The 26,405-nt window shown below is 49.8% G+C and overlaps 1 protein-coding gene across 1 annotated transcript in view; it reads left to right on the top strand.

Annotated features, from left to right (window-relative positions):
- Window positions 1-26,405, top strand: part of agxt2 (alanine--glyoxylate aminotransferase 2) — an 80,439-nt gene that overhangs the window by 3,240 nt on the left and 50,794 nt on the right. The window contains exon 2 of the mRNA XM_070873615.1: window positions 11,088-11,170. Within this exon, the coding sequence (XP_070729716.1) occupies window positions 11,088-11,170 (83 nt within the window). The remainder of the gene's footprint in view (window positions 1-11,087; window positions 11,171-26,405) is intronic.

Genomic DNA, 26,405 nt, shown 5'->3' with positions numbered 1-26,405 from the left:
TGTGTGTGTGTGTGTGGGACTGTGTGTGTGAGTGTGTGTGTGTGTGGGGACTGTGTGTGTGTGTGTGTGGGACTGTGTGTGTGTGTGTGTGTGGGACTGTGTGTGTGTGTGTGTGTGTGTGGAAAGGGACTGTGTGTGTGTGTGGGGGGGGGAGAGGGACTTGTGTGTGTGTGTGTGTGTGTCTGTGTGTGTGGGGGGGGGGAGAGGGACTTGTGTGTGTGTGTGGGGGGGGAGTGGGACTGTGTGTGTGTGTGTGTGTGGGGGGGGGAAGGGAGGGGACTGTGTGTGGGGGGGGAGTGGGACTGTGTGTGTGTGTGTGTGGGACTGTGTGTGTGTGGAGAGGGTCTGTGGGACTGTGTGTGTGTGTGTGTGTGTGTGGAGAGGGACTGTGTGTGTGGGGGGGGGGAGTGGGACTGTGTGTGTGTGTGTGTGGGACTGTGTGTTTGTGGAGAGGGTCTGTGGGACTGTGTGTGTGTGTGTGTGTGTGTGGATTAGGACTGTGTGTGTGTGTGTGTGTGTGTGGGAGGGACTGTGTGTGTGGGGGGGGAGTAGGACTGTGGTGTGTGTGTGTGTGGGACTGTGTGTTTGTGGAGAGGGGTCTGTGGGACTGTGTGTGTGTGTGTGTGTGTGGAGAGGGACTGTGTGTGTGTGTGTGTGTGTGTGTGTGGGACTGTGTGTGTGTGGGGGGGTGGAGAGGGACTGTGTGTGTGTGTGTGTGGGACGTGTGTGTGTGTGTGTGTGGACTGTGTGTGTGGTGTGTGTGTGTGGGGGACTGTGTGTGTGTGTGTGTGGGACTGTGTGTGTGTGTGTGTGTGTGTGTGGGACTTGTGTGTGTGTGGGGGGGGGAGAGGGACTGTGTGTGTGTGTGGGTGTGTGGGACTGTGTGTGTGTGTGTGTGTGTGGACTGTGTGTGTGGGTGGGGGGGGGTGAGGGACTGTGTGTGTGTGTGTGTGTGTGGGGAGAGGGACTGTGTGTGTGTGTGTGTGTGTGAGGGACTGTGTGTGTGTGTGGGGGGGAGAGGGACTGTGTGTGTGTGTGTGTGGGGGGAGAGGGACTGTGTGTGTGTGTGGGGGGGGGGAGAGGGACTGTGTGTGTGTGTGGGGGGGGAGAGGGACTGTGTGTGTGTGTGGGGGGGAGAGGGACTGTGTGTGTGTGTGTGTGGGGAGAGGGACTGTGTGTGTGTGTGTGTGTGTGGGGGGGGAGAGGGACTGTGTGTGTGTGTGGGGTTGGGTGAGGGACTGTGTGTGTGTGTGTGGGGGGAGAGGGACTGTGTGTGTGTGTGTGTGTGTGTGAGGGACTGTGTGTGTGTGTGTGTGGGGGAGAGGGACTGTGTGTGTGTGTGTGTGTGTGAGGGACTGTGTGTGTGTGTGTGTGGGGGAGAGGGACTGTGTGTGTGTGTGTGTGTGTGAGGGACTGTGTGTGTGTGTGTGGGGGGAGAGGGACTGTGTGTGTGTGTGTGTGTGTGAGGGACTGTGTGTGTGTGTGTGTGGGGGAGAGGGACTGTGTGTGTGTGTGTGTGTGGGGAGAGGGACTGTGTGTGTGTGAGTGGGGGAGAGGGACTGTGTGTGTGTGTGTGTGTGTGTGTGGGGGAGAGGGACTGTGTGTGTGTGTGTGGGGGGGAGAGGGACTGTGTGTGGTGTGTGGGGGGGAGAGGGACTGTGTGTGTGTATGGGGGGAGAGGGACTGTGTGTGTGTGTGTGTGTGTGTGGGGGAGAGGGACTGTGTGTGTGTGTGTGGGGGGGAGAGGGACTGTGTGTGTGTGTGGGGGGGGAGAGGGACTGTGTGTGTGTGTATGGGGGGAGAGGGACTGTGTGTGTGTGAGTGGGGGGAGAGGGACTGTGTGTGTGTGTGTGTGTGTGTGTGGGGGGGGAGAGGGACTGTGTGTGTGTGTGTGGGGGGGGGAGAGGGACTGTGTGTGTGTGTGTGTGTGGGGGGGGGAGAGGGACTGTGTGTGTGTGTGTTGGGAGGGGAGAGGGACTGTGTGTGTGTGTGTGTGGGGGAGAGGGACTGTGTGTGTGTGTGTGTGGGGGGAGAGGGACTGTGTGTGTGTGTGTGTGTGTGTGGGGGGGGGAGAGGGACTGTGTGTGTGTGTGTGTGTGGGGGAGAGGGACTGTGTGTGTGTGTGTGGGGGGGGGGAGAGGGACTGTGTGTGTGTGTGTGGGGGGGGGGGGAGAGGGACTGTGTGTGTGTGTGTGTGTGGAGGGACTGTGTGTGTGTGTGTGTGAGGGACTGTGTGTGTGTGTGTGTGTGAGGGACTGTGTTTGTGTGTGTGGGGGGGGGGGAGAGGGACTGTGTGTGTGTGTGTGTGTGTGTGTGTGTGAGGGACTGTGTGTGTGTGTGTGTGAGGGACTGTGTGTGTGTGTGTGTGTGAGGGACTGTGTGTGTGTGTGTGTAAGGGACTGTGTGTGTGTGTGTGTGTGAGGGACTGTGTGTGTGTGTGTGTGTGAGGGAGTGACTGTGTGTGTGTGTGTGTGTGTGAGGGACTGTGTGTGTGTGTGTGTGTGAGGGAGTGACTGTGTGTGTGTGTGTGTGTGTGAGGGACTGTGTGTGTGTGTGTGTGTGTGAGGGACTGTGTGTGTGTGTGTGTGTGAGGGACTGTGTGTGTGTGTGTGTGTGTGTGAGGGACTGTGTGTGTGTATGTGTGTGTGTGAGGGACTGTGTGTGTGTGTGTGTGTGTGAGGGACTGTGTGTGAGGGGTTATGTTATATCAGTATATATTGCCGGTACCTGTTTGCCGTCGAGGAGGTGATGGTGAGCCACATTTGCAAACACCCTCAGCCCGTGTGGTGATGGTGCTCCCACAGTGTCGACTCTGTTTGGTAAATGGAGTGTCTCATTGGGCCATTCCACAGGGTCGTTCCAGAGTCACCCACATGGCCGTGGGTCTGGAGTCACATACAGGCCAGACCGGGTAAGGCCGGCAGATTTCCTTCCCTGAAGGACATTACTGAACCGGGCGGGTCTTTACCACAATCCGGTCGTTACATGGTCACCATTACTGACACTGGCTTTTTAAAATTCCAAATTAATTTCATTAAATTTAAAATCCCCATCTGCTGTGGTGGCAATTGAACTTATATGGTCACATCATGAGCTCGGGCCTGTGGATTATCGTCTGGAAACATCTTTTCGGTGCTACTTGGATGAAGGAACCGCGTGTAATGTAGCCAAGTTTGCTGATGATACAAAGATGGATGGGAAAGCAAATTGTGAGGAGGACACAAAAAATCTGCAGATGGATATAGACAGGTTCAGTGAGCGGGAAAACAACCGGAGGTGGAGTATAATGTGGGAAAATGTGAGGTTATCCACTTTGGCAGAAATAATAGAAAAACAAATTATAATTTAAATAGAGAAAGATTACAAAGTGCTGCAGTACAGCGGGACCTGGGGGTACTTGTGCATGAAACACAAAAGGTTAGTATGCAGGTACAGCAAGTGATCAGGAAGGCCAATGGGATCTTGGCCTTTATTGCAAAGGGGATGGAGTATAAAAGCAGGGTATTGGTGAGGCCACACCTGGAGTACTGCGTGCAGTTTTGGTTTCCATATTTAAGGAAGGATATACTTGCTTTGGAGGTGTTATGTTTGTGAACCTCACCTGTGTGTAAGACTAGCCACTAGGGGGCACACCTGTAGGAGACCTAAGGGCCACCTGTGTACCCTGGAGCAAGCAGGTATACAAGGCAATCCACCATGCTGCTGCCTCACTTTGGAGTTATATTAAAGAGACCAAGGTCACAATAGTTTGAGCTTACAACACAGTTATTCTGAACTTAACAACTGGCGACGAGTTACAGATCACGAACTTTCACACGGAAATGGCTGCTGTTGGTATTCTTGAGAGATTTGTTGAGGGTGATGATTGGAAAGCCTTCGTTGAGCGTCTCAACCAGTACTTCATGGCCAACGAGCTGGACACGGCTGAGATGGCGATCGAGCGCAGGGCGATTCTCCTCACCGTATGTGGGTCTTCGATATATGGCCTCCTCAAAAATCTGCTGGCACCGGTCAAACCAACGGACAAGACTTACACAGAGCTGTGTACGCTGGGTCGGGAACACCTCAAGCCGAAGGAGACCATCTTAATGGCCAGGTATGGCTTTTACACGCACCATCGCTCCAAGGGCCAGAGCATGGCGAGCTCTGTCGCCGACCTAAGACACCTTGCGGGACACTGCAAATTTTCCAGATCTTTGGGAGAAATGTTGCGGGACTTTATCGTGCTCGGAATTGGCCACGAGGTCATTCTTTGCAAACTGCTGTCTGCCGAATCCCTCGATCTGAGCAAGGCCAACACGATAGCCCAGGCCTTCATATCGACAACACGAAACAGATATCTTTACAGCACCGTAGCTTACCGACAAGTACGGTGCATAAAATAACACCTTCAGTCGGCAGAACTGTACATGGCAGGACCTACACGACCGCAGAGGCCAGGCCTAGGATGACTCAGAGTCCGCCGTGGGGCGTGAATGCGAATCCATGAACACCATGTTAGTGCTGCGGGGGTAATCATCGAGCCCATCAATGTCGATTCAAGAACTACGTGTGCAAGGGCTGCGGGACAATGGGGCACCTCCAGTGATCTCTGACTCACCACGTGGCAGAGTCAGCAGAGGACGACTGATCCAGCGAGGGTCACGTTGAATGAGCAGGAGTGGCAACTCAACCTGAGACTGAAGAGGAAATGTTTGGGGTACACACCTTCACCACCAAAAGCCCTCCGATAATGTTAAAAGTCAAACTTAATAGCATTCCAATCTCCATGGAATTGGACACGGGGGCGAGTCAGTCAATCATGAGGCTTTTGAGAAACTGGGGCAACAAGGCACAGAGGCCAAAACTGAGCCCGATTCACACAACACTGTGCACTTACACCAAAGAGCTCATACCAGTCATTGGCAGTGCGGCAGTGAAGGTATCATACGATGGAGCTGTGCATGATTTACCACAATGGATTGTACCAGGCGATGCCCAACGCTGTTTGGCAGAAGCTGGCTAGGAAAGATCCGATGGAACTGGGACGACATCAAACACTGTCTTCGGAGGATGATGCCTCGTGCGCCCAGGTGCTAAACAAATTCCCGCCGTTATTCAAACCAGGCATCGGCCACTTCACAAGCGCCAAAGTGCAGATCCATCTTGTTCCTGGGGCACAGCCTCTTCATCACAAGGCCCTAGCGGTTCCGTACATGATGGGAGAGAAAGTCGAGATTGAGCTGGACAGACTTCAACGAGAGGGAATCGTATCACCAGTCGAGTTCAACGAGTGGGCCAGTCCAATTGTGCCGATATTAAGAGCGATGGGACGGTCAGAATCTAGACCTAACCTCTGCTTACATGACACAGGAGCTGGCTGAACCGTCAAAAAATTGCCGTGCATCAACACGCACAAAGGACTGTTCCTGTACCACAGAGGCCCCTTTGGGATTCGCTCAGCAGCGGTCATCTTCCAGAGGAACATGGAGAGTCTGCTGAAATCAGTTCCCTGCACCGTGGTGTTCCAAGACGACATCCTGATCACTGGCCGCAACACCACCGAACACTTGCACAACCTGGAAGAGGTTCTCGAGCGACTGGACAGAGTGGGACTCAGGCTGAAACACTCCAAGTGTGTTTTCCTGGCGCCAGAGGTCGAAGTTCTGGGGAGAAAGATTGCGGCGGACAGCATCAGACCCACGGACTCCAAGCCGGAGGCCACCAAGAATGCACCCAGACCACAGAATGTGACGGAGCTGCGTTCGTTCCTGGGACTCCTCAACTATTTTGGGAACTTACTACCGGGGTTGAGCACTTTGCTGGACCCCTTGCATTATTGCTACGTAAGGGTGGCAACTGGGTTTGGGGTAAATCTCAAGAGACAGCTGCTATGTATGTAAACCTGTAAATACCATGTTTAACCACCAGAGGGCTTATCCCCTGAAGTCCCAAGAGATCCCACAATACCTTGGGAGCACCTGTATATAAGGAGGCCTCACAGGCTGGAGAGAGACTCTGAGATCTGTAATAAAGGACTAGGGTCACACTTAGTTTGAGCTTGCAGTATCTAGTCTGACTCTTTATTCAAGATACAACAACTGGCGATGAGATACAGATGACGAACCCCACCGCAACAATGCAGAGAATCATGGGCATCCTGGAGAAATTTTCGGAGGGATGATTGGGAAACGTTCGTGGAGCGACTTGACCAATACTTCGTGGCCAAGGAGCTGGAAGGAGAAGCGAACGCTGCCAAACGAAGGGCGATCCTCCTCATCGTTTGCGGGGCATTAACGTATGACCTCATGGAAAACCTGCTCGCTCCAGCAAAACCCACAGACAAGTCATACGATGAGTTGAGCACACTGGTCCGGGAGCATCTTAACCCGAAGGAAAGCATTCTGATGGCGAGGTATCGGTTCTACACGTACAAGAGGTCTGAAGGCCAGGAAGTGGCGAGCTAAGGTGCCTTGCAGGACATTGCGAGTTTGAAGGACACTTGGAGTACATGTTCAGGGACTTCTTTGTACTTGGCATTGGCCATGAAGTGATACTTCGCAAGCTTTTGACTGTAGAGACCCCAACCTTGAGTAAAGCCATAGCGATAGCCCAGGCGTTTATCGCCACCAGTGACAATACCAAACAAATCTCTCAGCACACGAGTGTTGCTACAAGTACTGTGAACAAAGTAATATTGTTTTCATAGAAACATAGAAAACATACAAAATAGGTGCAGGAGTAGGCCATTCAGCCCTTCGAGCCTGCACCACCATTCAATAAGATCATGGCTGATCATTCACTCAGTACCCCTTTCCTGCTTTCTCTCCATACCCCTTGATCCCTTGAGCCGTAAGGGCCATATCTAACTCCCTCTTGAATATATCCAGTGAACTGGCATCAACAACTCTCTGCGGCAGGGAATTCCACAGGTTAACAACTCTCTCAAGTGAAGAAGTTTCTCCTCATCTCAGTCCTAAATGGCCTACCCCTTAGCCTTAGACTGTGTCCCCTGGTTCTGGACTTCTCCAACATCGGGAACATTCTTCCCGCATCTAACCTGTCCCATCCATTCAGAATTTTATATGTTTCTATGAGATCCCTCTCATCCTTCTAAACTCCAGTGAATAAAGGCCCAGTTGATCAAGTCTCTCCTCATATGTCAGTCCAGCCATCCCGGGAATCAGTCTGGTGAACCTTCGCTGCACTCCCTCAATAGCAAGAACGTCCTTCCTCAGATTAGGAGACCAAAACTGAACACAATATTCCAGGTGAGGCCTCACGAAGGTCCTGTACAACTGCAGTACGACCTCCCTGCTCCTATACTCAAATACCCTAGCTATGAAGGCCAACATACCATTTGCCTTCTTCACCACCTGCTGTACCTGCATGCCAACTTTCAATGATTGATGAACCAGATACCCAGGTCTCGTTGCACCTCCCCTTTTCCTAATCTGCCGCCATTCAGATAATATTCTGCCTTCGTGTTTTTGCCCCCAAAATGGATAACCTCACATTTATCCACATTATACTGCATCTGCCATGCATTTGCCCACTCACCTAACCTGTCCAAGTCACCCTGCAGCCTCTTAGCATCCTCCTCACAGTTCACACCGCCACCCAGCTTAGTGTCATCTGCAAACCTGGAGATATTACAATAAATTCCTTCATCTAAATCATTAATGTATATTGTAAAGAGCTGGGGTCCCAGCACTGAGCCCTGCGGCACTCCACTAGTCACTGCCTGCCATTCTGAAAAGGATCCGTTAATCCGACTCTCTGCTTCCTGTCTGCCAACCAGTTCTCTATCCACGTCAGTACATTACCCCCAATACCACGTGCTTTGATTTTGCACACCAATCTCTTGTGTGGGACCTTGTCAAAAGCCTTTTGAAAGTCCAAATACACCACATTCACTGGTTCTCCCTTCTCCACTCTACTAGTTACATCCTCAAAAAATTCCAGAAGATTTGTCAAGCATGATTTCCCTTTCATAAATCCATGCTGACTTGGACCGATCCTGTCACTGCTTTCCAAATGTGCTGCTATTTCATCTTTAATAATTGATTCCAATATTTTCCCCACTACTGATGTCAGGCTAACTGGTCTATAATTACCCGCTTTCTCTCTCCCTCCTTTTTTAAAAAGTGGTGTTACAGTAGCTACCCTCCAGTCCATAGGAACTGATCCAGAGTCGATAGACTGTTGGAAAATGATCACCAATGCATTCACTATTTCTAGGGCCGCTTCCTTAAGTACTCTGGGATGCAGACTATCAGGCCCTGGGGATTTATCGGCCTTCACAACTTCAGTGATTGTAAAGACTTGGCTGTTGCTTCAATGCCCATCAGGGATGTGAACCTGAGTGATGAGCCCAGCTCACACATTCTTGCTATTGAGGGAGTGCAGCAAAGGTTCACCAGACTGATTCCCGGAATGGCGAGACTGACCTATCAAGAAAGACTGGACCAACTGGGCTTGTATTCACTGGAGTTCAGAAGAATGAGAGGGGATCTCATAGAAACGTTTAAAATTCTGACGGGTTTAGACAGGTTAGATGCAGGAAAAATGTTCCCAATGTTGGGGAAGTCCAGAACCAGGTGTCACAGTCTAAGTATAAGGGGTAAGCCATTTAGGACCAAGATGAGGAGGAATTTCTTCACCCAGAGAGTGGTGAACCTGTGGAATTCTCTACCACAGAAAGTTGTTGAGGCCAATTCACTAAATACATTCAAAAAGGAGTTAGATGAAGTCCTTACTACTCGGGGGATCAAGGGGTATGGTGAGAAAGCAGGAATGGGGTACTGAAGTTGCATGTTCAGCCATGAACTCATTGAATGGCGGTGCAGGCTCGAAGGGCCGAATGGCCTACTCCTGCACCTATTTTCTATGTTTCTATGTTTCGAGGACTCCAGTCTGCGAGTCTGGTTCTTGCTGAAGTGGTGATTGAGCGACAGTGGGCTGTAAAGGTGGATTTCCTGTTTTGTCCACATGCACAGAATTGCTTAGTAACACGATCCCCGGCTAGCATTCTCTGCAGGGTGGGGTAGGATTGTGGTTTTGTTGCTCAGTCCAGAGGCCTGCCTAATAACCCTGAGCCGCGAGTTCAAATTGCAACACGGCAGCTTGGGGAATTTACATTCCGTTTTAGAGGGTACTTGTGCATGAAACACAAAAGGATAGTATGCAGGTACAGCAAGTGATCAGGAAGGCCAATGGTATCTTGGCCTTTATTGCAAAGGGGGTGGAGTATAAAAGCAGGGAAGTCTTGCTCCAGTTATACAGGGTATTGGTGAGGCCACACCTGGAGTACTGCGTGCAGTTTTGGTTTCCATATTTACGAAAGGATATACTTGCTTTGGAGGCAGTTCAGAGAAGGTTCACTCAGTTGATTCCGGAGATGAGGGGGTTGACTTATGAGGAAAGGTTGAGGAGGTTGGGCCTCTACTCATTGGAATTCAGAAGAATGAGAGGTGATCTTATCGAAACGTATAAGATTATGAGGGGGCTCGACAAGGTGGATGCAGAGAGGATGTTTCCACTGATGGGGGAGACTAGAACTAGAGGGCATGGTCTTAGAATAAGGGGCCACCCATTTAAAACTGAGATGAGGAGGAATTTCTTCTCTGAGGGTTGTAAATCTGTGGAATTCACTGCCTCAGAGAGCTGTGGAAGCCGGGACATTAAATAAATTTAAGACAGAAATAGACAGTTTCTTAACTGATAAGGGGATAAAGAGTTATGGGGAGTGGACGGGGAAGTGGAGCTGAGTCCATGATCGGATCAGCCATGATCGTATTAAATGGCGGAGCAGGCTCGAGGGGCCATATGGCCCACTCCTGCTCCTATTTCTGAAGTAGGTTGTTTGTTGTTCACTCTACCCTGATTCACAGATCTCGGAACTTACAGTGGGGAAAGAGCAACACGTGGAACAACATTTAGGCTTAACCCAGTGTCCGTTTTATTACGCAACAAAAAAATGACTAAAACTACAGGAATCGACTGCTGAGAGAAATTGATTGAAGACATACAATCGCCATTCCTGGCTGTAGTTATTGTAGGTTCGTGGTCACTGGTTCCGTGACCTGTTGGTTCTTCTGTCTGTTCTCTGCAGTGCTGTTCCCGTTCCTGTCCTTCTGTCTCTCTGTCCTCTCTGTGTCTCTGTGCCCGTATATTTATATCCATAGTATGAATAAGTTTCCCGCTGGGCGGGGTCCGATGAATGCGTCTGGATCAATGCGGTGATTGGTCTAACTGGCTGTGGGGATGAGTTTGAATGGCTACTAATGTGCACATGGAGTCGACAGTGCAAAAGATAACTCCTTATCCTTAATGACCTGTTATCCAAAAATGTGCAATTTGTAGGGTCCTTTGTAGTCCTGGTTTCTTGCAGACTTGTAGTCTCTGGGGTGAACTGTTTTACCCCTGCGGCCAATCAACTCCAGGGCTCCTGGGATAGACATTATCAGTCTCTTTGTCTGTATGTTAACCAAGTTTAATGCTTGACCACAGAGAATGTTCTTAATGGGTGCTGAGTCACCACTTGCCTCAGGCTGGGGCCTTTTCCCCTCTCAGGTAGTCCCACAGTTTTTACTTTTAGACAGTTTGTTCGTGGTCTTTTCCTGTGCCTTGTTCCAAGAAAATAGGTGAACCCTTACACAGTTAATTACACTTTCAAACATCTGCAATTAAAAACAAGTTAGTATCAGTCATAACTACCAGATTGTCATAAAAACCCATCGGGTTCACTTCAGGGAAGGAAATCTGCCGGCCTTACCCGGTCTGGCCTGTATGTGACTCCAGACCCACGGCCATGTGGGTGACTCTGGAACGACCCTGTGGAATGGCCCAATGAGACACTCCATTTACCAAACAGAGTCGACACTGTGGGAGCACCATCACCACACGGGCTGAGGGTGTTTGCAAATGTGGCTCACCATCACCTCCTCCAGGTTGGCCAATAAACGGCAGCATCTTCAGCAAGGCCCACATCCCCATAATCAATACATGTGATCAATACCTTGTGGAGCAGGGCTGGACGCGAGGCGACCTCACCGCTTCCCGTCACCATGTCTCATATCAACATTAACGTCTTCCTCATCCCACAGGTGTTGGAGCCACTTCACCAGGGCTCGGCGAACAGGAAATACCTGAAATACCTCCGTGTGACTACAAGCCTGAACAATATAAGGTGAGAGGGGGAGGGAGAGAGTGAGAGACAGAGAGAGGGAGAGACAGAGAGAGGGAGAGACAGAGAGAGGGAGAGACAGAGACAGAGAGAGGGGGAGACAGAGAGAGGGGGAGACAGAGAGAGGGAGAGACAGAGACAGAGAGAGGGGGAGACAGAGAGAGGGAGAGACAGAGAGAGGGAGAGACAGAGGAAGGGAGAGAGAGAGAGGGAGAGACAGAGACAGAGAGAGGGGGAGACAGAGAGAGGGAAAGACAGAGAGAGGGAGAGACAGAGCAAGGGAGAGAGAGCGAGGGAGAGACAGAGACAGAGCGAAGGAGAGACAGCGAGAGGGAGAGACAGCGAGAGGGAGAGACAGAGAGAGGGAGAGACAGAGACAGAGAGAGGGGGAGACAGAGAGAGGGAGAGACAGAGAGAGGGAGAGACAGAGAGAGGGAGAGACAGAGACAGAGAGAGGGAGAGACAGAGAGAGGGAGAGACAGAGCAAGGGAGAGAGAGCGAGGGAGAGACAGAGACAGAGAGAGGGGAAGACAGAGAGAGGGAGAGACAGAGAGAGGGAGAGACAGAGCAAGGGAGAGAGAGCGAGGGAGAGACAGAGACAGAGCGAAGGAGAGACAGCGAGAGGGAGAGACAGCGAGAGGGAGAGACAGAGAGAGGGAGAGACAGAGCAAGGGAGTGAGAGAGAGGGAGAGACAGAGACAGAGCGAGGGAGAGACAGTGAGAGGGAGAGACAGCGAGAGGGAGAGACAGAGAGGGAGAGACAGAGACAGAGAGAGGGAGAGACAGAGAGAGGGAGAGACAGAGAGAGGGAGTGATAGAGAGAGGGAGAGAGAGAGAGGGAGAGACAGAGAGAGGGAGAGACAGAGAGAGGGAGAGACAGACTCAGAGAGAGGGAGAGACAGAGAGAGGGAGAGACAGAGAGAGGGAGAGACAGAGATAGAGAGAGGGAGAGACAGAGAGAGGGAGAGACAGAGAGAGGGAGAGACAGAGAGAGGGAGAGAGAGAGAGGGAGAGACAGAGAGAGGGGGAGACAGAGCAAGGGAGAGAGAGAGAGAGGGAGAGACAGAGACAGAGCGAGGGAGAGACAGCGAGAGGGAGAGACAGCGAGAGGGAGAGACAGAGAGAGGGAGAGACAGAGACAGAGAGAGGGAGAGACAGAGAGAGGGAGAGACAGAGAGAGGGAATGACAGAGAGAGGGAGAGAGAGAGAGGGAGAGACAGAGAGAGGGAGAGACAGAGAGAGGGAGAGACAGAGACAGAGAGAGGGAGAGACAGAGAGAGGGAGAGACAGAGAGAGGGAGAGACAGAGACAGAGAGAGGGAGAGACAGAGAGACAGAGAGAGGGAGAGACAGAGAGAGGGAGAGAGAGAGAGGGAGAGACAGAGACAGAGCGAGGGAGAGACAGCGAGAGGGAGAGACAGAGAGAAGGAGAGACAGAGAGAGGGAAGACAGAGAGAGGGAGAGACAGCGAGAGGGAGAGACAGAGAAGGGGAGAGACAGAGAGAGGGAGAGACAGAGAGAGGGAGAGACAGAGAGGGGGAGAGACAGAGAGAGGGAGAGACAGAGACAGAGAGAGGGGGAGACAGAGAGAGGGAGAGACAGAGCAAGGGAGAGAGAGAGAGGGAGAGACAGAGACAGAGCGAGAGAGAGACAGCGAGAGGGAGAGACAGAGAGGGGGAGAGACAGAGAGAGGGAGAGACAGAGAGAGGGAGAGACAAGACAGGGAGAGACAGAGACAGAGAGAGGGAGAGACAGAGAGAGGGAGAGACAGAGAGAGGGAGAGACAGAGAGGGGGAGAGACAGAGTGAGGGAGAGACAGAGAGAGGGAGAGACAGAGAGAGGGAGAGACAGAGACAGAGAGAGGGAGAGACAGAGAGAGGGAGAGACAGAGACAGAGATAGGGAGAGACAGAGAGAGGGAGAGACAGAGAGGGGGAGAGACAGAGTGAGGGAGAGAGAGAGAGGGAGAGACAGAGACAGAGCGAGGGAGAGACAGAGCGAGGGAGAGACAGAGAGGGGGAGAGACAGAGAGAGGGAGAGACAGAGAGAGGGAGAGGGAGAGACAGAGAGAGGGAGAGACTGAGAGAGGGAGAGACAGAGACAGAGAGAGGGAGAGACAGAGAGAGGGAGAGACAGAGAGGGGGAGAGACAGAGTGAGGGAGAGAGAGAGAGAGAGAGAGACAGAGACAGAGCGAGGGAGAGACAGAGAGAGGGAGAGACAGAGAGAGTGAGAGACAGAGACAGAGCGAGGGAGAGACAGAGAGAGGGAGAGACAGCGAGAGGGAGAGACAGAGACAGAGCGAGGGAGAGACAGAGAGGGGGAGAGACAGAGTGAGGGAGTGAGAGAGATAGAGAGCCAGAGACAGAGCGAGGGAGAGACAGAGACAGAGCGAGGGAGAGACAGAGCGAGGGAGAGACAGAGAGAGGGAGAGACAGAGAGAGGGAGAGACAGAGACAGAGCGAGGGAGAAACAGAGACAGAGAGAGGGAGAGACAGAGAGAGGGAGAGACAGAGAGAGGGAGAGACAGAGAGGGGGAGAGACAGAGTGAGGGAGAGAGAGAGAGGGAGAGACAGAGACAGAGCGAGGGAGAGACAGAGCGAGGGAGAGACAGAGAGGGGGAGAGACAGAGTGAGGGAGAGACAGAGAGAGGGAGAGACAGAGAGAGGGAGAGACAGAGACAGAGAGAGGGAGAGACAGAGAGAGGGAGAGACAGAGACAGAGAGAGGGAGAGACAGAGAGAGGGAGAGACAGAGAGGGGGAGAGACAGAGTGAGGGAGAGAGAGAGAGAGAGAGAGACAGAGACAGAGCGAGGGAGAGACAGAGCGAGGGAGAGACAGAGAGAGGGAGAGACAGAGAGAGTGAGAGACAGAGACAGAGCGAGGGAGAGACAGAGAGAGGGAGAGACAGAGTGAGGGAGAGACAGAGACAGAGCGAGGGAGAGACAGAGAGGGGGAGAGACAGAGTGAGGGAGAGAGAGAGATAGAGAGCCAGAGACAGAGCGAGGGAGAGACAGAGACAGAGCGAGGGAGAGACAGAGCGAGGGAGAGACAGAGAGAGGGAGAGACAGAGAGAGGGAGAGACAGAGACAGAGTGAGGGAGAAACAGAGAGAGGGAAAGACAGAAAGAGGGAGAGACAGAGACAGAGCGAGGGAGAGACAGAGAGAGGGAGAGACAGAGAGAGGGAGAGACAGAGACAGAGCGAGGGAGAGACAGAGAGAGGGAGAGACAGAGCGAGTGAGAGACAGAGAGAGTGAGAGACAGAGACAGAGCGAGGGAGAGACAGAGAGAGGGAGAGACAGAGAGGGGGAGAGACAGAGAGAGGGAGAGACAGAAACAGAGAGAGGGGGAGACAGAGAGAGGGAGAGACAGAGCAAGGGAGAGAGAGAGAGGGAGAGACAGAGACAGAGCGAGAGAGAGACAGCGAGAGGGAGAGACAGAGAGGGGGAGAGACAGAGAGAGAGAGTGACAGAGAGAGGTAGAGACAAGACAGGGAGAGACAGAGACAGAGAGAGGGAGAGACAGAGAGAGGGAGAGACAGAGACAGAGCGAGGGAGAGACAGAGAGAGGGAGAGACAGAGAGGGGGAGAGACAGGGTGAGGGAGAGACAGAGAGGGAGAGACAGAGAGAGGGAGAGACAGAGACAGAGGGAGAGACAGAGACAGAGAGAGGGAGAGACAGAGAGAGGGAGAGACAGAGAGGTGGAGAGACAGAGTGAGGGAGAGAGAGAGAGGGAGAGACAGAGACAGAGCGAGGGAGAGACAGAGCGAGGGAGAGACAGAGAGAGGGAGAGACAGAGAGAGTGAGAGACAGAGACAGAGCGAGGGAGAGACAGAGAGAGGGAGAGACAGAGAGAGGGAGAGACAGAGACAGAGCGAGGGAGAGACAGAGAGGGGGAGAGACAGAGTGAGGGAGAGAGAGAGATAGAGAGCCAGAGACAGAGCGAGGGAGAGACAGAGAGAGGGAGAGACAGAGACAGAGCGAGGGAGAGACAGAGCGAGGGAGAGACAGAGAGACAGAGAGAGGGAGAGACAGAGACAGAACGACGGAGAAACAGAGAGAGGGAGAGACAGAGAGAGGGAGAGACAGAGACAGAGCGAGGGAGAGACAGAGAGAGGGAGAGACAGAGAGAGGGAGAGACAGAGACAGAGCGAGGGAGAGACAGAGAGAGGGAGAGACAGAGAGAGGTAGAGACAGAGAGGGGGAGAGACAGAGAGAGGGAGAGACAGAGACAGAGAGAGGGAGAGACAGAGAGAGGGAGAGACAGAGAGGGGGAGAGACAGAGTGAGGGAGAGAGAGAGAGGGAGAGACAGAGACAGAGCGAGGGAGAGACAGAGCGAGGGAGAGACAGAGAGAGGGAGAGAGAGGGAGAGACAGAGACAGAGCGAGGGAGAGACAGAGCGAGGGAGAGACTGAGAGAGGGAGAGACAGAGAGAGTGAGAGACAGAGACAGAGCGAGGGAGAGACAGAGAGAGGGAGAGACAGAGAGAGGGAGAGACAGAGACAGAGCGAGGGAGAGACAGAGAGGGGGAGAGACAGAGTGAGGGAGAGAGAGAGATAGAGAGCCAGAGACAGAGCGAGGGAGAGACAGAGCGAGGGAGAGACAGAGAGAGGGAGAGACAGAGAGAGGGAGAGACAGAGACAGAGCGAGGGAGAAACAGAGAGAGGGAGAGACAGAAAGAGGGAGAGACAGAGACAGAGCGAGGGAGAGACAGAGAGAGGGAGAGACAGAGAGTGGGAGAGACAGAGACAGAGCGAGGGAGAGACAGAGAGAGGGAGAGACAGAGCGAGTGAGAGACAGAGCGAGGGACAGACAGAGAGAGGGAGAGACAGAGACAGAGCGAGGGAGAGAAAGAGCGAGGGAGAGACAGAGCGAGGGAGAGACAGAGAGAGGGAGAGACAGAGACAGAGAGAGACAAAGCGCAGTAATGCCAACCCCACCATCTCATAAATCATGAGACAAGCTTTAAAAAATGGAGATTTGGTATTGAGATCAGAAGTTGTCTGTCATGGTTTAAAAACTAGTATTAAAACACTCTACCTAAACGCACGCAGCATTCGAAATAAAGTAAATGAGTTGACGGCAGAAATCATTACAAATGGGTATGATTTGGTGGCCATTACAGAAACGTGGTTGCAGGGTGGCCAAGACTGGGAATTAAACATACAGGGGTATCTGACGATTCGGAAAGATAGACAAGAAGGGAAAGGAGGTGGGGTAGCTCTGTTAATAAAGGAAGATATCAGGGCAGTTGTGAGAGATGATGTTGGCTCGAATGAACAAAATGTTGAATCATTGTGGGTGGAGATTAGAGATAGTAAGGGGAAAAAGTCACTGGTGGGCGCAGTTTATAGGCCCCCAAATAATAACTTCATGGTGGGACGGACAATAATCAAGGGAATAATGGAGGCATGTGAAAAAGGAACGGCAGTAGTCATGGGGGATTTTAACCTACATATCGATTGGTCAACTCAAATCGCACGGGGTAGCCTGGAGGAGGAATTAATTGAATGCATACGGGATTGTTTCTTAGAACAGTATGTTATAGAACCTACAAGGGAGCAAGCTATCTTAGACCTGGTCCTGTGTAATGAGACAGGAATAATAAACGATCCCCCAGTAAAAGATCCTCTGGGAATGAGTGATCACAGTATGGTTGAATTTGTAATACAGATTGAGGGTGAGGAAGTAGTGTCTCAAACGAGCGTACTATGCTAAAACAAAGGGGACTCCAGTGGGATGAGGGCAGAGTTGGCTAAAGTAGACTGGAAACACAGAGTAAACGGTGGCACAATTTAGGAACAGTGGAGGACTTTTAAGGAGCTCTTTCATAGTGCTGAACAAAAATATATTCCAGTGAAAAAGAAGGGTGGTAAGAGAAGGGATAACCAGCCATGGATAACCAAGGAAATAAAGGAGAGTATCAAATTAAAAACCAATGCGTATAAGGTGGCCAAGGTTAGTGGGAAACTAGCAGATTGGGAAAATTTTAAACGACAGCAAAGAATGACTAGAAAGCACCTTGGAAAAAAAAACAGTAAAAGGGAATATTATTTGAATGGGGAGAAATTACAACATGCTGCGGTGCAGAGGGACCTGGGGGTCCTTGTGCATGAATCCCAAAAAGTTAGTTTGCAGGTGCAGCAGGTAATCAGGAAGGCAAATGGAATGGTGGCCTTCATTGCGAGAGGGATGGAGTACAAAAGCAGGGAGGTCCTTCTGCAACTGTACAGGGTATTGGTGAGGCCGCACCTGGAGTACTGCGTGCAGTTTTGGTCACCTTACTTAAGGAAGGATATACTAGCTTTGGAGGGGGTACAGAGACGATTCACTAGGCTGATTCCGGAGATGAGGGGGTTACCTTATGATGATAGATTGAGTAGACTGGGTCTTTACTCGTTGGGGTTCAGAAGGATGAGGGGTGATCTTACAGAAACATTTAAAATAATGAAAGGGATAGACAAGATAGAGGCAGAGAGGTTGTTTCCACTGGTCGGGGAGACTAGAACTAGGGGGCACAGCCTCAAAATACGGGGGAGCCAATTTAAAACCGAGTTGAGAAGAAATTTCTTCTCCCAGAGGGTTGTGAATCTGTGGAATTCTCTGCCCAAGGAAGCAGTTGAGGCTAGCTCATTGAATGTATTCAAGTCACAGATAGATAGATTTTTAACCAATAAGGGAATTAAGGGTTACGGGGAGCGGGCGGGTAAGTGGAGCTGAGTCCACGGCCAGATCAGCCATGATCTTGTTGAATGGTGGAGCAGGCTCGAGGGGCTAGATGGCCTACTCCTGTTCCTAATTCTTATGTTCTTATGTTCTATGTTTTTCCAACAAAATCCAACAGATTGAGAGTTGGTTTATAAACCACACGTGGTTTTATTCAGCCTGTAATATGTCATCATCATCATCATAGGCAGTCCCTCGGAATCGAGGAAGACTTGCTTCCACTCTAAAAATGAATCCTTAGGTGGCTGAACAGTCCAATACGGGAACCACAGTCCCTGTCACAGGTGGGACAGACAGTGGTTGAGGGAAGGGGAAGGTGGGACTGGTTTGCCGCACGCTCCTTCCGCTGCCTGCACTTGGTTTCTGCATGCTCTCGGCGATGAGACTCGAGGTGCTCAGCGCCCTCCCGGATGCACTTCCTCCACTTAGGGCGGTCTTTGGCCAGGGACTCCCAGGTGTCAGTGGGAATGTTGCACTTTATCAGGGAGACTTTGAGGGTGTCCCTGTAACGTTTCCTCTGCCCACCTTTGGCTCGCTTGCCGTGATGGACTTCCGAGTAGAGCACTTGCTTTGGGAGTCTCGTGTCTGGCATGCGGACAATGTGGCCTGCCCAGCATCTGTAATGGATCCGTTGGTAGGGATCACGGCCTGCATGTCATCGTGGAGCATGTGGAGGATGGTGAGTGTTAGCGCGAATGTTTTCCTGCAAGAATCACTCGACACTCTGGGTCGGTTCCAACGCCAAAATGGCTTTTATTACGCCGGCAGGGAGAGAGCCTCTGGTCCAACTCCAGGCACTCCACTCCACCGAACAAAGAAATTCATCGATATTTTTATGTTTTACAATAGTTCATTACAGTTACTCAGCCCACTTCGGCTGGACACAATCCAATCATAACGATTATAGATTACATATAGGTTTCTTTAACCCAATAGAATTCCCCAGATACCTCAGGGGCTGTATGTTCAGTTTTTGTCAGCTCGGGCTGATTAATGATCTCGTTATGTGAGGTGGGCCCCCCCTTATCTCTGTTCCTCGGGGCTTTGCTGTGTGAAGTCCTCGATTAAGGACATTCCATACCAGGTACTATAATGGTTCGTTATAATGATCTTGTCTCAAGCGGAGGATCCAAGGCATTCCCGGTAGTGGGCCTCACAGGGTCAGTGCTCGGTCAGCCTCAGTCAACAGTTCATTGCTTGACGAACGGGGTTCCCATCATGGTTGGGCAGCCATTTTATATGTGGCCACTTTAAACTTATATGAGTTTAGATATATTCAGCAGGTGCCCAATGCCTAGTGTTTTGATATATTCAGCAGGTGCCTAATGCCTACAACAATTCCCTCCTTTCGGTAAAGGGACTAGTCCTAGTCTCCCTTTAACCGACCGCCCTACTTTTATTAGATTTTGTGCACGGCCCGGTACTCCCTGCCTCAACGTGCTGGCCAGTCACGCGGTTTCAGGAGTCCCGGTTGCTTAAATCAAATTAACAAAGGTCAAATCCTCCTGCCCCTTTATTAGACAGGCTTGTTTAGTATTTGGGGACTGGTCATGGGTCCCTCTGCATCGTGCTTGGTGCCTGCATGCCTGGCAGACCATTATGTTATTGCTAAGATCAATTGTATCCCGACCAGTATGTGTGAAATTATTCGAATCCAAGGATGGATGTTCACATTTATTCCCCAGTCCCAGACCTTTCTCCACCAACTCTGACTTTGTAAGTCTACATCGATATCTTCTTCCAGTACTTTGATTTTAGTTTGCAGTTGGTGGTAGAGCTTTACGGATTGACCCACCCTGAGCCTCAATTCTCGTAATACTTCGGTTAGCTGTGGGTAGGGACCTGCTCTGGCTCGTCATAATCCTGCAAATGATCGTGGAGCTGATCTGTTACATCAATAACTTCGGGCTTCCGGCGCCTAACCTGGGTGATATGCGCTTGCCCGATCGCGACAGGTCATAGTGGCATAAAGCAAAAGTTCGGCTGTGGTATCGGGCACTGCAGGTCATTATACCGGTATGAACGCTCTGTGGTAGAGACGCAGTATCTTCCCTTCCCTCCGTAGCCTGCTCTCGCGAAGTGCCTGTGTGCGGGCACTATTTCTGGTACACACCCGTCGGTTCGGTTAAACCCGCACTCGTCTAGCTCACCTCGGCCCACTGGGTGAGGACATATTGTGATCTCCCCCTTTGCTTGCATTCTGTTAGGGAAATCTCGGTAAGTATGTTGTTTCGACGAACGGCGGAGGTGGTGGTCAGATAGTAACGTAAGGAGACATTTTCCCGTATTACCCCGATATTCTCTAGTTGGTACAGGGGGAACGGCCCTGAGTCCGGCGTGGCTATAGGGATCATCAGGACTATCCCTATCCCAGTATTCCTACCCATCTGGCAATCTGGGTATACTCGGGTCAGTCCCTTCAGAGTACAGTTATCCAGTGTCCCCCTCTGTTTAGCCAACTGAGCTAAATGTGAACTGTCTATCCAATCGGGTACCTCCCCGCGTTGGATCTGGTCGAGATTGTGGCGGATCTGTCCCACCATCCACAGACCATAAGCGTGACAGAGTTGCCCCTGTCTTTGCTTTCCGGTATCTTCTCTTTCTCTATCAATGAGGTGATTGATGGTTTTGGCGTGAGCTTCCAGGACTGAGATGCCATCCAACTGGATTTCAACACCCTCCTTTCCTAGGTTGGCTTGGTCTTCCTGGTTTTGCTCCACCCTTTCTAATAACCCCTTCATCACCCCTCTAAGCTGTTCCAGCCTCTCATTTAACCCTTGTATGTCTATCGAGATTACTACGGAGGTCCCTGTATTGAAACCGGTGGCAACATCATTAACTATTCCCCTCTTTATCCTGGGGGCTGACCCCTGTCCTCGGAATCTCCTGACACCCATTGCATCGGCAGCCTGCTGCATTACAACTTTACTTCATACATTGTACATTTTTCTTCACTGTTCTGTACAGTATTCCGGCATCTGGATGCCTGAAATATTGATCAGGACAGGCACAATTTCATGTTTAACATTATCATACAATAATTCCCCTTCGTTGTACATTACGATCCCATTTTCTGGTCCTTTAGTAGTTGTGGGACAAGGCAGTTCCTCGGGCAATGTAGTGGTTTTTATGGGGCGCGGTGTCGGAGGGGGTGAGAAGCACACATACAATGATATTGCAGCCGCCCCCACCTCCTCGTAGTACCCACACAGCCCCACCCCCTGTTTGTGGGTGACTAACGGTTGTGGTTGGGCAGGGGGCACACACATTATCCCAAATACATTTATCGAGCCCCCTGGCCTCCCTTCGCCCAATGCAACTGCTCCTTGTACCCGTGGAGCACTGCACGCACACTTTGTCCTTATTCAGGTTCACTTGTAACCATGCATTAAAATAAGTCCTGCCCTTGCTCCAGTCCTTGGCTGCTGGGATGCACATTCCATCCGTTAAATTAAACAAGACTCCATAGTTCATCTGGTTGTGTCGAGGAAATATTGAGCTTAAATTAACTCAGGCGGAGACTTTCAGAACTGCACTTCGAGAGAATTTATTTTAAAAAACAAGATATATCTCGGAGAGCCTGCTTGGACCGTACCAAGGCAAAACTCTGTCGTACAAGCAAATTGCACTTATCTTTATATAGAAATTGAATACACAAATAGAAAAAGAATCTTATTCATTAGTCCCGCGAGTACAAAGGTCGTCTCGGGAGGTACACACTCTATCTGTCCTTGCATAGTTTCTCTCTGTTCACAGTCTGATAAGCAAAGGCAAAAGGAGACTCCCTTTTAATACCAGATGGTCATCTAATTGCATCTCTAAGTTTCAAGGCTAAAAAGCGTGGCTATTTTTCTAGTCTTATTATTTCTTTAAGCATAGCAAAAAACAGAATTTAACCCTTCCCTCTAAATGAAGCCAGGTGTTCATAGATTCTTTCTTCCACAATTCCCTCCTTGTTGATCTTTTTATTTTTTAGATCAACACAATTTCCTGTATTCTCTTCTTGAGCAAAAGGGGGTTTATACCCTTCAGGATAGGGTCGCATTTTGAGATAATCGTCTTCATCAACCTTTTCCTCTAAGCGACTTAACCTTCCTTTCATGCATACACCTTTTCTTTCTATTTCGGAGAGCAGGCCTATTACTTGACTAATTACATTTTTTAATTTTATCCGCATTCCGCAAAGGATTATTAATAATACAAGCATAACCACACCTACGATTACTATGGGGTGTATAGCAAGCTTCCGTACTGCTGTAATCCTTCATCCCAGGCATTTCTGATCTTTATATCTTCCCCTACCAGTCCCCCGACGGCCTGGATTTTATTTTGTAGGGTCTCGATATCCATGGAGTTCAATGCTCCTAATCCTGCTCCCACTCCACCTAACACAGTCTCTAATACATCCCCTTTCTTTCTTTGGGGTCTTTCTTTTTCAAAAGATGCCTTAACACTGGTTGTGTGGCAACCATCTTCTTTCTTTGGGGGATATTTAATTCGTATTGTTAGATTTAATACACCTGGGGATCTTACCACTGGGATGCAAGTGGTCAGTATCCTTTTTAGATGTCCCGGGTCCCGGTCTTCTGGGTGGCCGGATTCTTTTACTGACCATTTTACCACAAATGGGTCTCCTCCATTCACCGGGGTGTTATTCATGCACAACATCCGCTGCCCTTCTACCATACTTGTAAAAGAATAACTACCTTTTCTCTCGTCCGGCCCTCCTATGTACCCCCATCTCTTGTTTTTCCCTGTGCTCAGGGTACACTTCATCCACACATCGGCCTGGTATTCTATGAACAACTGATACCCTTTCCCCAATATAAACTGGAATTCCCCTCTTTCTTCCTTCATTCCACACGCCTCACATCGTGCTGTAAAATTCCCTACTTTACAACTTTGGCCTACTGGGCATATAAAATTGCCTTGCTGCCTTATACTATTACTTCTTTCCCACACCATATTTTTCCTTCTTTTTGGACTTCTTCCTCCTGCCTGGAGTTCCCTGTCGCTAAAATGATCAATATACCTAACGTCCATTTATAATTTTTCCAAGAGTCCCTTCCCATCTTCCCTTTCTTGTTTGTTTCTATACCACTCTTGAAATAAGTTGTTACAATAACAACACGTCCACACGATAGTAACAGTGACCCAAATAATAAAGGCCCAAACTGGCACACAAATGAGCTCTGACATCCGTCCGTGAATTTAGGGTGTGACAGCAGTAATACTTCATAACCTGTTCTTCGAGATGCTGTAAAGTGTTGTGTGGCCGCTGAATTCAAAAGTAATAACACAGCATGGGCTGTAATGACAGTACATGGATGATCCAAGACAATAGATACCGACTTCTCCACCATGACCGCAGTAGCAGCTACAGCACGTAGACATGCTGGCATTCCCCTTACTACTGGAGGCAGCAAAACCAAATAATAAACAACTGGTCTATTTCCCCCACCATGTTCTTGGGTTAGTACTGCTGTTGTAAATACTGCGGGGCTTTCGGTGTATCCTTGGGGCAACCTGGTCCATGTGTACTGCTGCTTCTTGTGGGTGAAAGCAAACAGATATGACTTTCTTGATTTAACGGGATAGAGTAAAAAGCTGAACACATGTCTATTACAGTAAAGACAGTTGCTGTTGGTGGTATAGCAGATAGTATAATGTTGGTGCCCGGTACCACAGGGGTGATAGGACTACTATCTTATTAATAGCTCTCAGATCTTGCACAAATCTCCATTCATTCGGCCTATTAACCTTTGGTATGGGCAGTATCGGAGTGTTACACGGGCTCTGTGTCTTTTCTAAAACTCCTTGTTCCAACAATGCAGAAATGACTGGCTCTATCCCATTTTCTGCCTCTGGAGGCAGTCTGTACTGCCTAATGCTTGGTAACATGGCGTTCTTTATCAATTGTACCCGATGGGGTACTGCAGAATGAACTTGCCCAACATGATTCTTATGCTTTGCCCAAAGTTCAGAAGATACTTGATTCAATGCCATTGGCAGCTTAGGGCTTGGTTGTTCCGGGGGTTGCTGTTTTTCAAAAGTGGAGGCATGATTTTTACCTTTCCACTGGAGAATCCCCCTGTTGTGGGTGATAAAGTCTATCTGAACATTTTGCAATTTTATTACTGCCCAAGGTTGATAGCCGTGTTGCTGTTTTTCTCTTTCTATTCCTACAATCATCGGACCCATATCTTTAGGTTTCGCTGGCGGTTTTACAGCCAATGTCAGATGGGGTGTCGAGTTCGTTTCTCTAAACTGCTGTTGCTGTAAGGGTGTCAAATCCATGGCTACCCCCAATCCTTCTGGTCCAAAATAAATGCGGAGCGTAGCTTCTACTATTTCTTCTCTATTTAAAAAATATTGTACCAAACACTGGTAAGTTTCAGCCTTTTGGCGAGTGTACCAGGCTGTACAGTGAAGCTGAACTGTCTCAAAGCTTGTCAAAATTATATACATCAATTCTTCAGTATTAGAGTCAAATTTAGCTTTTAAGTTTTGTATAACTTCATGTATCAAGGGGGAATAGAAGTTGCCATTCAATTGCCAACAATAGAGGGTAGCCTTTTCTTTGTTATCCTCCCTTTTCTCTTCTTCAATCCCCTTAAAGAACTGATGAATATTATTTGGAGGGAGCTCCATGTACATTCCTTCCTTTGTGCAATAAATTGTGGCTCCTAGTTTGCACAAAGTCTGTCTTCCCAATAAAGGGAGCGGTGTTGTTTTAGAGACTATCAAAGTCTCATCATTAACTGATTGTCCTTCAATTATCAATTTGGTAGGTTCAGATAAAAATTCTTTCATGGGGATACGGGCCACACCCATACTTAAGACGGTGGTGTTGCTGACAGTTAATCCCACAGAGGAAGGTACAGAAGACATAGTAGCACCGGTATCCACCAGGAACTTCACATAAGTGTCTCCTACTTTTACTACTGCCAGAGGGTTTTCTTCTATGTCTGCCGATAAGCGGAGGGCTGCCGCCTGTACCACTAAGCCTCCGGGGCATCCCTATGCTGATTATTCTGTGCCTGTCCTCATCCCTTTTGCTGATTTACTGACCTGTTTTAGCCATATAGTCCCTCTCTATCCATGTTAGCCAGTACTGTAACTGTCTCTTTCCAACTTTTTCCTTGCCAGTCCAAAATCCTTATTTTGTATGTTCTTGCTTGTTGTGGCAACATACAATTTAACAAGGTTTGCACTGCCAAAGGTTCATTTTGATCCATTGGTATTCCTGCATGCTCGTCCCAACTATTCTTCCATCTGCCTGCAAAATCGATTCTTCTGCTTTCTGCAAGCAGCGGGTGACTTCCCCTATATCTCCATGCTTTTTAGCTCCCTTTAATAAATGGTACAGGTTTGCTCAAGCCAGTTGTGAAAGGCTACTGGCTTCTTAACAGGATTAGGGGCAGCTGATATCATATCCCGAGCTTCTCCCGGTGTCCAGGGCTTTAGGACAGCCGTTGTTCTGATCATTACACGGGGGGCTTGTGTCGTGGGGGTAGTGGAGGAATCGGCCTGTCTTATCCAGCTGAGCGGCCACTATTTCTATAATCTCCTGCCAATCATCCGGCTCGGTGGTTGGAAGACGGGGGTATAAGCCGACAGGGGAAGCGGTCAAAACCGAGGCACTTGGGGGGCTGTAAGAGGGAGGGGGCTTCTCCTTACCCTCCTCCTCTTTCTTTTTATTTTTAGGGGCTGGTGCCTCTTTGCCACCTCTGTCCATTTTTTAAAACAATTCTCCGTATAATCTTTATCCCAAGTGGGGTCCCCTGTCCCATTTTTGGTGGTCTGTCTCCATTCCTCAATTAAAGACAATTTAAAACTTCCTCCATATGGCCAATCCCCATCAGACCAGCCGTACAAATTGCTACTAAACGTTACCGCGTATCTGTCGTCTCCTGTTTCTTTAATTACAGTGTCCGCCGGCGAGCCGGGCGGCACAATGGGATCTCCGACCTTCTCTCGTTGCTTTACTGCCTTACGGATTCTTTTCTCAGTCTTAGGATGTACTTTCATTCTTTCAGTTGAGAGGTCGTCCTTCTTTCCTTTTCTAGGAGCTGGGCGCGAGCGCCCTGCTCGACTAGAGCCGTTTCCCATTCTTCCGGGTGCAACGTCTCGCGATCTTTTCTGAAATGAGAGTTAGGACACTCCTACAAAATATACAATAATTTACAAAGCGCTCACCGGTGTTCTCTTTTCTGCTCAGCTCGGGGTCTCCTTTTGCCTTTTTGTTATTTTAGCTTCTTAGCGGTAGCTACCTTATGCCTCACCCTCCCAGGGGATCTCGGCGGCCCGTCCCCCTTTCAGCTAGGACGGCCTAGGCACCTTCCTCCTTTCAGCTAGGAAGGTCCTTAAAATTCCTCTTTTCTCTTTAAAAGTTAAATTTAGTTCTTTTGGATCTGTCGAGGAAATATTGAGCTTAAATTAACTCAGGCGGAGACTTTCAGAACTGCACTTCGAAAGAATTTATTTTAAAAAACAAGATATATCTCGGAGAGCC

This window comes from Pristiophorus japonicus, unplaced genomic scaffold (assembly GCF_044704955.1).
Source record: "Pristiophorus japonicus isolate sPriJap1 unplaced genomic scaffold, sPriJap1.hap1 HAP1_SCAFFOLD_526, whole genome shotgun sequence".
NCBI lineage: Eukaryota > Metazoa > Chordata > Chondrichthyes > Pristiophoridae > Pristiophorus > Pristiophorus japonicus.
This window is presented reverse-complemented; position numbering and strand designations above follow the sequence as displayed.